Below are 15,371 nucleotides of genomic sequence, written 5' to 3' on the forward strand. Positions count from 1 at the left end.
GAGAGGGCAGGCCCTAAGACTAAGAAGGACTAGAAAGGCGTATTGTGGAAGGTGGGCTCCGGCTGGGGCTTCAGGGAAGCCAGCACAAGCATTCTAGGCATGGGGCTGGCACAGAACGTCCCCAGAGTTGGGAGGTGGAGTGTCCTGGTCCCCGGACAGAAGGAAGCCTGCACCCCTGAAGTACAGCATGTTTGGGGGGAAAATAAGATGAAAGAAAATGAGAAGAGGAGGAGGAGGGCAGATGGTGAAGAGGCAGGTGATTAACAGCCCAGGGAGGGTTTACATGTGATCCTTTTGCCAGGGAGGCAGTCGTGCTGTTGTTCAGTCATTTCAGTCACTTCTGCCTCTTCCCGATCACAGCTGGGTTTTAGGCAAGACACTGGAGTGGTTTTCCTTTAACTTTTCTGCATCATTTTGCAAATGAGGAAACTGAGGCCAAGAAATCGAAGTGACTTACTGAGGATGACAAAGCAAGTAAGGGTCTGAGGCTGGATTTGAACTCAAGTCTTCCTGAGCTTTGCTCTATCCACTCTACTTCTTAGCTGCCCCAAGGGAGACAGTTAGGGAGGTATCAAAGGATAGCCCTGCTACAGTGGGATTATACAGCCCCAATGTGTGGTGCACCCAAACAGCTTGGCTTTATGATTTTTCCTCTCTCCATCATCATCTCAGTAGTACAAAGGTTGCTGCCTTACTTCGAATAAATGCAAGAGTGGGCTTTACATAAATCATGAATCTGTGCCCCTCCCCTGATCTCTGAGGCTCCATCTTTGGCTCCTTCTTCTTGAATCATTGGCCAGGTTCTTTGTGGTGACAGGTACTCTTAATTTGGGGAAATGGGAAGTAAAAACTCCCAGGTGTCCCATAGCATGTGATGCTTCAGGGACTAGAAAAGAAGTCTCTGTGATCTTCTCTCTGGGTCTGGTCGGGTCCCACCAGGATTTGAACCTGACAAAGGTCACTCCTTATAGGGGTTATAGTGCAAGAGCCAGAAGCAGAGCTCGGGCCAGAACATGCATTTGCCACCTGAGAGACTAGAATAGTGGGATTGTGGTAGAGGCTGGGCCTGGTGCAGCCCTGGGCCCAGGCAGTGACTCGGGATGCATGGATTAGCCAGTTTTCTGGTTCTCAGGCTCTCAGCTCAGCTTTTGGAAGGGACAAGTCAGTCCTTGTTGTCAAGGAGCTCCTAATCTGGCATAAAAACATGGAGATGATTTGAGAAGAAGCAACAGATTGGGAACATTGGTCTTAGCTGATTCACAGAAAAGAGGGTGTTTGGGAATGGAAAGAAATTTATTTACTGGAATTTATGAAAACTCAAGTAATGAGGCTAATAATGGTTTAAGAAAGAAGGAGGAATATTAGGGAGGAAAGAGTCAAAATCATAATAAGAATGATAAAAAAACACAGACATAACTCAGAGATATTAAGGGTTTGATTCCAAAGCACTCAGATAAATTAAGAGAGGAGTAAAGCGAGTGACATGAATTTTTTTTGTTTCCCAGAGAATATAAAGGTTCAGTTTACAATACTCCGTTGTCTATTAAGTATACAATCCTATTGTGTCTATAATATTAATGTATATGCCTTAATTTATTTTCAAATGCTTATTAACTTCTGGTTTACATCATTCATTTCCGCCAGATTTTATGTTATAATTTTTTTCCCTCTTTTTCCCCTACCCACCGCCCCAAAATAGGGGTTCCACAGGATATCCTTCCTCCAATCTGCTCTCTCCCATGTCTTCTCCCATACCCCCTTCGACTTTTCCAATAGGGCATTGTGGATCTCGATGCCCCAGTGCCTCTATATCTTGTTTCCCAATTACATGTAAAAAATATAAATTATTATTAATAAATATGTATTATATTTATTACAATATAAATAATAAATATAATAAAATATTAATAATAGTATGTATATATATTTTTAAACATTTTATTTTAATATTTTGCATTCCAGATTCATTCCCTTCCTCCCTTCTTGCCCACCCTTACTGGGAAGATAAGGAATTCAGTATAGGTTGTGCATGTGTAGCTATGCAAAACATTACCATAGTAGATAAATTGTAAAAGACATCCCTATCCCACCTCCCACTTGTTCTATTCTCTAATTTGATCCTGTCCCTTTTCACAAGTGGGTGCTTACAACTTCCCTCCCCCCCAGCCTGCCCTCCCTTCCATCATCCCCCTTCTCATCCCCTTTCCCCCTACTCTCCTGTAGGGTGAGATACCCTATTTAGTGTATATGTCATTCCCTCCCTGAGCTAAATTCAATGAGAATAAGGTTTTGCCTTTTTGCCTTCCTGTTCTTCCCCTCCTTTGTAACCATCTCCCCTTGCCTTTTCTATATGAGATAGTTTACCCCATTCTGTCTCTCGCCATCTCCTCTCATTATATTCCTCTCACCTCTTATGTTTACCTTCTAAGTATCATCCCTTCCTGTTAAATTGGTCCTGTGCCCTCTGTCTATGTATACCTGTAAACATATATACACACATTCATATATGTATTCATATGCCCATATACCCTCATATATAGACATGTGTGTGTATGTATATATATTCCCTTCAACTATTTTCCTACTAAGAAAAGTTTCATCAGATACAATTATTGTTTTTCCATGTAGGAATGTTAATAGTTCAACTTTGATAAGTTTCTTATGATTTCTTTTCCCTGTTTACCTTCTCATGCTTCTCTTGCTTCTTGTATCTCAATGTAAATTTTCTATTCAGCTCGGATTTTTCATCAAGAATATTTGAAAGTCCTCTATTCTACTGAATGACCATATTTTCCCCTGAACCATGATACTTAGTTTTGCTGGGTAGGTGATTCTTGATTTTAATCCCAGCTCTTTTGTTCTCCAGAATATTATATTCCAAGCCCTTCAGTTCCTCAGTGTAGAAGCTGACAGATCCTGTGTTATCCTGATTGTGTTTCCACAATATTCAAATTGTTTCTTCCTGGCTGCTTGTAATATTCTTTCCTTGATCTGGGAATTTCAAAACCTGCCTAGGTTCTAGGAACTAGTTTTCTTTTCGGGATCTTTTTCCCTAGGTGATCGGTGGATTCTTTCAACCTCTATTTTGCCCTCTGGTTCTAAAACATCAGGGCAGTTTTCCTTGAGGATTTCTTGTAGGATGATTTCTAGGTTCTTTCTTTGATCATGGCTTTCATGTAGTCCAATAATTTTTAAATTATCTCTCCTGGATCTATTTTCCAGGTCAGTGGTTTTTCCCATGAGGTATTTCACATTGCTTTCTATTCTTTCATTTGTTTGGATCTGTTTAACAGCATCTTGATTTCCCATAAAGTCATTAGCTTCCATTTGCTCCAATCTAATTCTGAAGCAATGATTCTCCTCATTGAGCTTTTGAGATTCTTTTTCCATCTGTCAAATTTGGCTTTTTAAGGCATTCTTTCCCTCATTGCCTTTTTGAGCTTCCTTTGCCATTTGAGTTAGTCTATTTTTTAAGGTGATATTTTCCTCAATCAGGCTGTTGACTCTTATTTTGTAATTTTCTTGTTTCGTTCTCACTTCTCTTCCCAGTTTTTCTTCCAATTCTCTTATCTGCTTCTTAAGGTCCTCTATGTCCTGTAACCAGCTTGTATTTTCCTTTGAAGTTTTGGTGCAGGAGGTCTGACTTCATTGTCTTCCTCCTTTTCCATGCTTCGATCCCTTTTGTTTCCAAAATAGGAGTGTAAAGTTGGGTTGCTCTGTTTATTTTGCTTCCTTTGGCTGGTCATGTTGCCACTCAATCTCTTTATCCCTGGCCTTTTTGCCACAATAGAACTCTGCCACCAGACAGGGGAGCTTTTGTCCCAAACACTGGGGTTTTCTCAGCTGCCAGAGGTATTAGTTGGGTGCCCTCTCTGAAGCCTCCACAAGCTCTGGAAAGCTGGACACACACACCCCAGGACTGCCACCCTAGACTGCAATCCAGATCCAAGCAGGTTAACGCAAGAGCGATTAACCCTGAGACTGGTTGCTTGGTACCCGTACCCTCTGCAGGCCAGGAGGTGAAGCTGTCACGTGGGGGCAGCTCCAGGGCCACTGCACCTCAGTGGCTTCTTGCCCTGGGAGCAAAGTCCTACCACACTCCCAACTACTGGGTCCCAAAGTCAACACTGCCCTGACCTCTCACTTTGTCCTTATCATCTATATGTTGATAATTCTGGAAACCACCTCAGCTCCTGGTGATCTGAAGTCCCTCCAGCCGGTGGTTCATCAGGCCCGCCCTGGGGCTAAAATCCTTGGGCTTACTGGGGCCTCAGTCAGCTCCCAGAGCGCTGTGCTGGCCGATTCCTGCTGGTCTCCCGGGCTGTCCTCAGCAGGAGGTTAGCTTCTCTGTGTCATTTTGTGGATTTTATAGCTCCAAAGTTTCTTCAGAGTCCCCTTTTCCATGAATTGGGGGAGGTGGAAGCCGGAGCCCCATGGAAGTCCTGCTTCTACTCTGCCATCTTGACTCCACCATAGATGTCTTAATTTAAGAATACTTTATTGCTCCAAAAAGCTAACCTTCACCCGAGCCTTCCTGGAGCCATGATCTTATTGCTGGTGGAAGCTCTTGCCCAGAGATGATGGCTGTGGACTGAACAGCCTGGTGGTTGCTCCAGGGTGGGGATGACTGTAGCAGTTTCTTCAAATAAGGTGATGGTGAAGCTTGCCACCTTGATTGGTGCTTCTTTTCACTTGAACACTTAGAGCCCACCATGTGATTATTAATTGGCCTCTTTTCAGTACCATTGTGTGTCAGGGAAGAGGAAAAAGGGAAGAAGTCAACATGGTATAATAAAATAAATTTTCTTAATAGCAAAAGAAGAGAAAGTTTGATGGACAAAGGCCCTCTAGTGCCATGGACAGGCATGCCCACTTGCACAGTTGCATTTGTAGTCTCAGCTACTCAGAGGTTGGTCAGGTCACTCAGCCATTGTAAGCTCATGGCCTGACTTGTGAATATAATGAGAATGCTGGTTCTGCTACTGTCACTGGTGTTTCTGAAGATCCAATGTGATTGTCTTTGAAGGTCTTTGTAAATCAGGTTATCGTGCAGATGGAAATTAATGGCATTTTTAAATGATAGATTCTGTCCATTGAACTTTGAAGAATTTTCTCTTAGCCTGAGGAAGTAGGATCTAAATCAGTTAGTTAATTTTATCCCAGAGGAAGGGAGATTATAATTATATACATACATGTTTCTCTCTCTATATATATTTTATTGTTTATTTTTGGCAGAAGGAGAGATTGGACCTAAAATGCAGGAGACTACTGAAAAGTCAATCATTGCTGTGAATGAAAATCATAAGACTGTCAGGAGTGATGGTGCCTATGATGTTACTGGGAAAGAACTCTGTGCTGTATTTCTCAGAGTCCCCATAGAGAAACCATATGATTATCATCATTATGGGAAGGACTTGAGTCAACAGTCATCCCTTATTAACCATCAAAAAATTCAGACTGAAGAGATACAACATGAGTGTTTTGAGTGTGGGGAAGCATTTAGTGAAAGCTCATCCTTCATTGTCCATCAGAGAATTCACAGTGGAGAGGAAACTTAGGAATGCAATCAATGTGGAAAGGCTTTCAGACTTAAATGTCATCTTACTGAACATTAGAGAATCCACACTGGAGAGAAACCTTATGAATGTAATCATTGTGGAAAAGGTTTTAGAAGCGGCTCTGATCTTACGATACATCAGAGAATCCACACTGGAGAGAAACCTTATGAATGTAATCTGTGTGGAAAGGAGTTTAGTAGAAGCTATGATCTTGTTTACATGAGAGAATCCACACTGAGGAGAAACCTCATCAATGTAATCAGTGTGGAAAAGATTTTAGAAAAAGATCTACTCTTGCTAAACATTTGAGAATCCACACTGGAGAGAAACCTTAGGTATGTAACTAATGCATAAATGCTTTCCCACAGGGCTCAAATCTTTTTTTTTTTCCTTTTGGAGAGCAATTGGGGTTAAGTAACTTGCTTAAGGTTACATGGCTATTTTTTTTTCATGTGGGTGTTAAGTGTCTGAGGCCGAACTGAACTCAGGTCCTCCTGACTCCTGGGCCGGCCCATTACTCACTGTGCCACCTAGCCGCCCCTAACAGGGCTCAAATCTTGGTCAACATCAAGAATTTATACTGGAGAGGAACTTCTTGAGTATCTGGAATATGATAAAACTTTTTACGTCCACCATCTTCTTCCCAAAGAAATGTGATGAAGGATGTGTCCAAGAGACCCAATTTCTGGTCAGTGGTTTCACTAATTAGGGCTAGTGAATACTCAATGACACAGTGGTCCTTTAGCTCCGTCTTGTGAACTTCAAAGAATCACAGAGGGCTCTCAGCACTTATGTGCCCTCAGCTGCATGTTGCCAACAGGTTCAAATCAGCTCTAATGTTTAAAAATGATTGAGAATGAAGATTACAATGAGAGATGGGCTCATCTTCACAGGGGGCTGGGGAACTTGACCCCTCCCTCAGTCCTGGACCAGGAGACTCTTCCTAGACCAGCCTTGTACCTAGGTCTAGACACAGCAGGGAGCCTGGTTCCCATCTGAATTGTTGGCCTAGACCAGCCCTCTCCCCCTTCCCCCCCCCCCAGATTCACATCCCTTCCCCAGGTGGGGGCTCTCACTTCTCCCAGGTGAGAGAATTTATAAGGTCTTTGGACTTTTTTTGAGCAGTAAGTTATCATTGTTGTTTTTAATTTTATTATTTTAAAATAATTTAATTTTCAATTTATGGAGCAAAAGAAGTATTTCCATAACAGCATAATAAAAAAATGATTGTATATGAAGCTACAAACCTTCTACAAATACCTGCAAATAGGCCAACTTGCTGTTTCTTTCCAAATATGACACAATATCCTACAAATTTCTTTTTTTTCTTTTTCTTCTATCAGCGCCAGCCCTGGAGGTGATCACCATTAGACACACAGATATATATATAGATAGATATAGATACATATGTAAAGTTATTCCATATATGCTTCTGCTGGTCAGTTCTTTCTTTGGATGCAGATAGTGCCTTTCTTCATATGTCCCTTAGAGCCAATTTGGACATTTATAATAGAATACCTTATACTCTTAAAGTCCTTCTTAAGACAACATTCTTACTGTCTACAGTGTTCTCTTAGTTTCACTCCATTATTTCATGCACGTCCTTCCTTTTTTTTCTAAAATCAGTGAGTTCATCATGTCTTATAGCACCATAGTATTCCACTGCATTCATTTACCACAACTTCTTTGGGCATTCCCCAACTGATGGGCATTCCTACAATTTCCACTTCTTGGACACCACAGAGAGAGCTGCTGTGAACATTTTAGAACATATGGGTTCTTTTCCTTGTTCCCTAATTATCTTGGGAAACAGCCCTAACAGTGGTGTTCCTGGGACAAAGGGTACAGACAGTCTCTTTGGGCATAATTCTAGATCTCTTTCCAGAATGGTTGGATGAGCTCACAGATGCACAAACAAGGAATTTTCCACATCAGGACCCTATTGGGAATAAAAAAGCCAAAGCTCTTGCGTGCCTCTGTTACCTGGACCCACATTTTTCCTGTCATTGAGGTCAGATTCAGGAGAGTGGTTCCAGTGTGGAAGAATTCACATAGGTGACATTCTCTTTAGTTATTGAGAGCTTTATTTTAGGGGAAATCACAAGGAAGTACCTTTGGTGTAGGTATGGGGCAGAGGAAAGGTAAAGGTATGGGGGGTGGGAGAGACAGTAGGCCTATAGAGACAGAAAGCTATACTGCCTGCAGAAGTTTGTGATGATGATGTAGTTTTAGGGTTTATGGTATTTAAAGATTAAGGACAGGTGGGGATGGAGAGACACAGGTTAAAGGTTAAGGACAAGGGGGACACAGGATAAGGGAGACAAATTAAATTCTTTTGGTCCAAGGTAAAGAGAAGTTTTAGGGTATTTTAAGTTAAGTGGAAAAGGAGTTTAGAATGTTGTCAAGTTACAGGATGAGCTAGAGAATGAGGCTCCCTCAGGAGGGGCCTCACAAAGTACTGGAAAAGCACCTCTTAATATTCTTTTTAGCCACTAGGGCACTATTTGTATCCAAATCAGGATCAGATCCCAGGCACTGGCTCCATGTCTGGTTTTCCTTGAGGTATTCCAGGCCTGAGCTCTTGCCGAGGGGTCCCAGGAGTCCCTACCAACATGCTAGTCCTGCAGAATGAATTCAACTCATGTCTTCTCTCAGCCAAAGAAAAGTAAAGTTTATTAAAAGTTCGCTTGTATTAGACACAGAGTAAGGCTGTTAGGTCATTCTGTGGTGCTCTCAGCATTCTATGGCACTCTCACAAACATGGAGACAAGATGGGGTCTTATATATAGAAGGTTGTGGGAGGAACCTAGGGGTGGTCTAGGGAGGCGTTTGGGGAGGGTCTTCAGGAAGAGTCAATGAGGTCAATGAGTGATTAAGGGTGGGAAGTTGCTGGAAGCTACCTGGACACTACAAACAGTGGTGGGCCAGGCCAGTTCCAGGGTGGATTGATGCTTTGACAGGCTCAAGGGTGGGAAGTCTAGTAAGAGAGGCTTGGGCTCAGCCACAATGTAAGGCTTATTGCCTCATGCAAATGTTTCATCTAATGAGATGACTTAATCAGAGTTCAAGGGGGGTTCCCATAACCTGTACCTCATCACACTTACAGGAGGCTGGATGTTTGGCTTTGGGAGAATTGAAGATCTGGGGCAAGAGGCACCATTTCCCACACCCCAGGGCTAGGGGTGACTACAAATAATTAGCATATCATCAAAAAACAAAAATGCACAGGCAAAGGAGGAAGAATCCAACTCTTGAAACCTGTTATGGGAAGAGAGATGGCTAGGGTTCATCCACAGAGGAGAATGTTGATATTAAGAAACCCCCAAAGAGAGTAACATCAAATGGTCACCTGCACAAAAAAGATTTATAGAAAATCTTGAAAAAGACTCCAAAAATAAAATCACAGAAATGGAAGAAAAAGCAAAAAAACGAATATTCCAAGAAAACTAAGAAGAGCAGGAAAGGAAAGTCGATGAATGAGGAAAGAAGATTCAGAATCTTGAGGAGGAAAGTGACGCCGCGAAACTCAGAGCGCGGAGCCAGCGGAATGACAGCAGACCAAGAAAGGGCTAAGGAAAGCGCACATAATGAAAACATAGAAGAGAAAGCAAACCACAAGAAAAACAACAGACCAAGAAGAGAAAACTTAAACGCAATTGGCATGGGCAGCTAGGTGGCACATGGCACCGGCCCTGGAGCCAGGAGGACCTGAATTCAAATGCGGCCTCAGACACTTAACACTTACTAGCCATGTGACCTTGGGCAAGTCACTTAACCCCAATTGCCCTGCCTTCCCCCTCCAAAAAGGAAAAAAAAAATGAACTAGCTGAAAATTATGATGAAAAAAATAATCCTGATACAATAATAAAAGAAATAATCAAAGAAAATTGTCCTGAAGTATTAGAACAAGAGGGGGAAGGTAGAAATAGAAAAAATTCATCTCTCACTACTTAAAAGAAATCGTATGAGGAAAACTCCTAGGAATGTCATAGTCAAATTCTGAAACCCCCAACTCAAGGAAAAAATATGAAAAGCATCAAGATTAAAGCAATTTAAGTATGATGGTGCCACAATTAGAATATTACACAAGACATACCAGTAGAGACATTAAAAGACTGTAGGTCTTGGAACACAACATGTCGCAGAGCAAAAGAACAGGGGCTCCAGCCAAAGATATCACACCCTGCAAAGTTAAATATTATCCTGAGTTTTTAAAAAATGGACATTTGATAAAATCTCAGACTTCTAAGACTTTGTTAAAAAAAAATCCTGAGCTTAATAGAAGATTCAATGTATTAGAAGTGTAACATTGTATGAGAAACATGCTCTCTGTAGAAAGAACAACACCGGTTGTAGAAGCCGGACTGCTTTGAGTTTTTAATGTAAAGTTGCAAGCCTGGAGGGTTCTACAAAGAGACAGGCTGTGAACAAGGGTACCTTCGTCCTAGTCCTAGCCAAGAGGGCCTTCCCTCCTTTCCCATTGGCTGGTACTCAGAGGAACACCCCTTTCAAGCCACCTCCTAGATACTAGGAGTAATGGGAATGGGAATTTGAAGATCTTCCCTGCCCCTTCATACACCTGCCGTGTTTCCCTAATAATAAGACCTATCCCGAAAATAAGCCCTCCCCTTACTGTGTAAGATTCCTCTAAAATAAGCCCTCCCCCGAAAATAAGCCCTATTGAGATTGCTACTGTAGCGAAGGTGATCACCTGCGCTACACACTACATTACGGTACCCTCTGTATGCACCGTCCTCCCCCACCCCCGTGAAACGCATGCCGCGCTCCGAGCTGCATCCAATCAGAGCTGCAGCAGTGAGCGCGTCATCCCCAGTGATTTGCTTATTGAATAAAGGTACATTTTTTTGTTCATATTTACCTGTTTATTAAAATTGCTGTCAATGTTCATTAAAATAATCCCTCCCCTGAAAATAAGCCCTCTGGTGTTTTTCTGTCCAAAAAAATTAATAAGACAGTGTCTTATTATTGGGGAAACACAGTAGGGGGGAATTTGAAGAACTCCCCTGCTTTGAAAGTAAACTCTGCCTCCTAAAAGGGTGATTGTAATCACATGGAGCCTGTGATGGAGGGAGTTTGCTGAAGGGTGCAGCAGAGCCCACAGGAAACTGGGAGTCAGAGCTAGCCAGACGGTGGGAGAGAGAGGAGCTCAGGCAAAGAGAGAGAGAGGTTTGTGAGTAAATATTCATCTTGTATTAGTTTGTGGGAAGGCTGAAGGATGCTGTGGCTCTTGGTGTCATTATGGCTTCTGAATATCTTTGGTACTAGGATGGAATCAGCTTACTGCTTTGGGGTTTCTGGTGTCTAACTAAATGTTTCAGTTCTGTCCTCTTAATTTGAAAAAAATTTTTTACTAGAAGGACATGCAATTGTACCCTTAGAAAAGGCACTTTTCTTTTCATCAGAATACTGTGAAATTATGAATTAAGCTGTAGGGGTATGATTACAATATTTTTTTAATTACATACTTAATTGGGTATATACATACCTATTGTTCATCTAAATAAAAGTTTGATTAAAGGAGACAAATATACAGGTACAATTTTGATTCTTTGTTATTCCCTTAAGCTAGAGAACTTGTACCAGGAGTTAGGAGAGCTAAGTCCTAACTAAGGAACAGATGAATCAAAAGACTTTTTATACATTTTAGAACCTTCCCAACTCAGGGTGACTGTGTCACCCAAATTTATGATCCCCATAAATGTTTGTTCATTGTATGGGAAAGGAATTTTCTTAATTGAATAAATGGTAAATACAATAAAACGAGAGTTGACAAAGTGTCAATTGAAATTATGATCTAGGATATCTGTGTTTCCTTTATCATTAACATTCCATAACAGAGTATATATCCAGAAAATATGAAGATAAGAAAAAGTCCCATTACTCAAGTTAATGCCTCAAGTTAAGGGTCCCATCCTTAGGGGCCATAAAGTAAGCCTGGTCTGGTTTGTTGACATAAGAAGAGGCATTCTCCAAGTTCACTCAGAGAGCAAAGACAAAGCAGATTCTGTTAGGAATTTATGATCTCAGGATACTCTGAAGCTGCTGATACAGGAAAAGGCCTTTTTTTTTTAATTTTTAAGCAAGGCAAAGCAGTCTGTATGATTAATTCAGACTTTGTCCAAAATATTATATTTAATGATTATCAATTCATACATACATACATATCGTTGGACTTAGCAGTCAGGAATATCTAAGCTCGAATTGCTTTGGACACTTGCTAGCTCTCTGATCCTGGGCAAATCGCAACCTTTCCCTGCCTCTGTTTCCTCAATTGGAAAATGGAGATAAAGTCCCTCCCTGTGAGCGTTGCTGAGGATCAGATGAGATAGTGTCTATAAAACACTTAGCCCAGTAATGAGCCCAGAAAGGCTCTATAGAAGTGCTAATTATCATTCTTTTGTTCATATTTTTATTATTAAGTTGACTTGATGCAGAACCAGATCAAATATGGCATTGGTCAGGTGTTGAACCAAGTACTGCAAACCTTTGCTCAGAGATAAAAATCCTACTTCAAACTAATTTCATATATTGCTTTATGTTCAGTACCTTCCAAGTTTTAACTTATTTGATTAAAAATGTTTTTATTCAACAAAATCTGTAAAATACAGAAATTTACATTGAAGTCTTCCAGAAAATAGGAAATTTGAGGTTTTGTTGGGTTAAAAAGATTCCTCTAGAAAGCCCCATATTAAATTTTTGTAATTTAATGTAGAAAAAAAATTCATATATTTCAATTTTATATTGAAACGAATGGATTATTTGGGGACTTTGGGGGTAAAATTATCCAGGCCATTCCCATAGCTATTTAATGCACAAACTTAAAAGACGATTATCAGTAGTGGATTAAGTGAGTATAGGACTTCACAACCATTTTATTTTTGTTCTTGAAAGGAGTTTTAAGAGCAAAAGCTTTGGGGAGCTAGAGCTTTGGAGTGTTGGTTGTTCATTGTACTGATCATTGTGGGGAGAGTACAATAGTCTTTTTCTAAGTCTACAACTGTATGTCTCTCTCAACATCATTTTTTCAGTTTAAAAACTTATAGGGTGATTTCCCCCAAATCCCCAAAAGAGAAAAATTAGGAACAAAATAATAACATTAGTAATGATACAGTTTTTATACATGAAACCAAATTGCCAAGAAACATTGATTCAGTTGGTTATGTTAGTTAGAATCAGTGTAGACATAAAAGCCACCTTTTCCATGTCTCCCTCTGACCCTGTAGGCTGAATGCCTTCAGAGGGAACCACAGGGTAATTCTGATCCACTTACATTGAATTCTCATTCTTTCAGCTCCTAAACACGTCCTTTACATGAAGGGCTGATCTGTCCTTAGAGGGTTAAACATCCTGATGATGTTTCTGGGACCTGACTTTCCGGCAGCCCCATTGTAATTTTGTTTTTTAAGCAATCGGGGTTAAGTAACTAGCTCCAGGTTACACGCCAGGTGTGTCTGGGTGGGTGCTGAGTGTCTGAGCCCAGATTCAATCCCGGGATATCCCGACTTTGGGGCGGTACGATTACTCACTGCGCCACCTGGCCGCCCCCAAGCAATCCGGTTAAGTAACTTGCTCAAGGTTACAGGCCAGGTGTGGCTGGGTGGGTGTTAAGTGTCTGAGCCTGGATTCAATCCCAGGTCATCCCGACTCTGGGCGGTGCCATTACTCACTGCGCTTGGCCGCCCGCCCCGTTCTAATTTAAGTTGGGAGAAATGTGCTGACACACCTGACCGCATTTCTGCACAGCCTCCATTCTGAAGCTCAGCAGGACTCAGTTTCCCTGTGCATCTCTTCCTTGCCTGGAAATCTCCAGGTTGCCTCTTCCTTTCTCTCCCCCTCCCACCTCCTAAAGTCCCCAATCTTTCCTCCAATAAGGAATCAGGTGGTAGTGATGGGGAGGAGGAGCTCTCAGAGCTGGCCAGCCTGGTGAGTGAGGCCCCAGGTGCAATCAGATCCCTGGGGTGGAGTTTGGAGGCCTGGGAGGGGTCTAGGGCAGGAGAGGGCTCATCCCAGTGGCCAAGGCATTCCAGGTTATGGAGGGCGGGGCTTGGGGAGCAGAGACAGGCTGGGAGCTGAGCAGCTGGCCCTGGGTGTGATTGGAGGAAAGGGCCCAACCCAGTTCCTCGGGCAGAGGGTGGGAGGGCCCTCCCAGAAAGGACTGGCTGAAACAGGATATTGGGCTGAGACTGGGCTGCTTTCTTCCTTTCCTTCCAGCCCAGGTGTCTCTGCCTTCTTCTCTCAGAGCTGAGATCAGGCTGCCTTCTCCTGGACCTGAGATCTCTGCCTTCCGGACCCCAGCTCTGTGCCTGCAAGCCCCAGGTAAGTCTGAGCCAGCTCCTCACCGACCTGCTGGCTTCTGTTGGCTGTCCCTGCCTTGGTCTCATTCTCCTCCTCTGACCACTTGGTGAGAGCCCTCCAAGTCCAGCCAGAGCAGTCCTCCCTCCCAGGCCTGGCTGCTGGACAAGCTTCCCTCCCTAAGTCTTTTCCACACTCCCAATCACTTCCCAAATGTTTGGAAACTTCCCCAGACTTAAGATTGGGTCACCCTTTTCCAAAACTCAAACTTTACCCACAGGACCCAGGAATCCTTTCTCCCTGCCCCCAGCTTTTGATTAGAGATGCCGTTTTTCTCCCTTCACACCAAGCCCCTGTGAGGACCCAAAATTCTGCCTGCCCAGAGGACCCCACTTTTTTTTGTTTTGCTTCTCGGAGGGCAATAACAATACTTGGACACAGTAACCCAGGCTCCTGCCTGGCCCCCTCCCCTGCACCCGCAGCCCCTAGATTGCTTACCTGTCCGATCCCAGGCACTGGCTCCCTGTGTCTCGTCTCCCTTGAGGGATTCCAGGCCTAAGCTCTTCCAGAGGGACCCAGGAGCCCTCCCCAGCTCCTCGTTAGACCCCAGGACACAGTCCTCCAGCTTTCCCAAGTTCAGTGTCCCCATGGAGCCCTTCTGTCACTGCAGGCTCCCTGACCTCCCTGCCATGAGCTGGCAGCCCAGCCCCTACCTGTGCTCCCCTTCCCCAGGCTTCCTCCTCCCTTTCCCCCTCTTTTTTCAGAGCCCTCAGGCCCCCTGCCAGGTGGCTGAATCCCAGACTGGATCTATGTATGTATACACACTTACATATGTACATATATAGTTGTGTGTCATGGTAGCCGTGTGGGGAAGTAATAAAAAAAGGAGGAAAAATTACATGATAACTTTATTATGTGTTTAATCAGAATAGTAAGCTGTACACAATAGATTTGCAGTTTTATGTGCAATTGTCTTTTTCTGTCGTATTATACTATGGAAATGATTGTTTTATTCCATAAATACAAAATTAAAGAAAGAAAAAGATATGATGAAGGGGATGGTTTAAAAAAACAACTAAGAAACCTGGGACAGGATTCTGGACAGATGGGGGAGTAGGTCAGAACATTTCAGTATCTCAAAATTTTCCTCCACAAAAGTGCTAAAAGGGGCAGCCAGGTGGCACAGTGAACAGAGCACAGGCTCTGGAGTCAGAAGGACATGAGTTAAAATCCAGCTTCAGACCCTTAACACTTCCTAGCCTGTGACCTTGGGCGAGTCACTAAACCCCAATTGCCCCTCCAAAACAAAATGATAAAAGAGCATGTCAGGGAAATAAGTAAGAGTAGGAGCCCAACGAGGTCCTCCCAGGGCAGTTTAAGATTTGAAGAAAAATCTCAGGTTGATGTCTCCTCCATGTGAAGGGTAAATGCCTCCAGGCTAGGTCCTCGGGCCACTCCAACAACAAGCAGCTAGCCCTGAGGTTAACTGGGTTGAGAGGC

At 42.8% G+C, this 15,371-nt stretch overlaps 1 protein-coding gene and 1 pseudogene across 1 annotated transcript in view; one reads left to right on the forward strand and one right to left on the reverse strand.

The window, feature by feature from the left end:
* Window positions 1–15,371, reverse strand: part of LOC138173106 (zinc finger protein 850-like) — a 784,878-nt pseudogene that overhangs the window by 355,877 nt on the left and 413,630 nt on the right.
* Window positions 1–15,371, forward strand: part of LOC138173092 (zinc finger protein 420-like) — a 436,800-nt gene that overhangs the window by 71,418 nt on the left and 350,011 nt on the right. The window contains exon 7 of the mRNA XM_069103021.1: window positions 13,791–13,895. Within this exon, the coding sequence (XP_068959122.1) occupies window positions 13,791–13,895 (105 nt within the window). The remainder of the gene's footprint in view (window positions 1–13,790; window positions 13,896–15,371) is intronic.

Source organism: Petaurus breviceps, unplaced genomic scaffold (assembly GCF_028583685.1).
Source record: "Petaurus breviceps papuanus isolate PSGF00001 unplaced genomic scaffold, PetGlider_PUasm1.0 563, whole genome shotgun sequence".
In the NCBI taxonomy this organism is placed as follows: domain Eukaryota; kingdom Metazoa; phylum Chordata; class Mammalia; order Diprotodontia; family Petauridae; genus Petaurus; species Petaurus breviceps.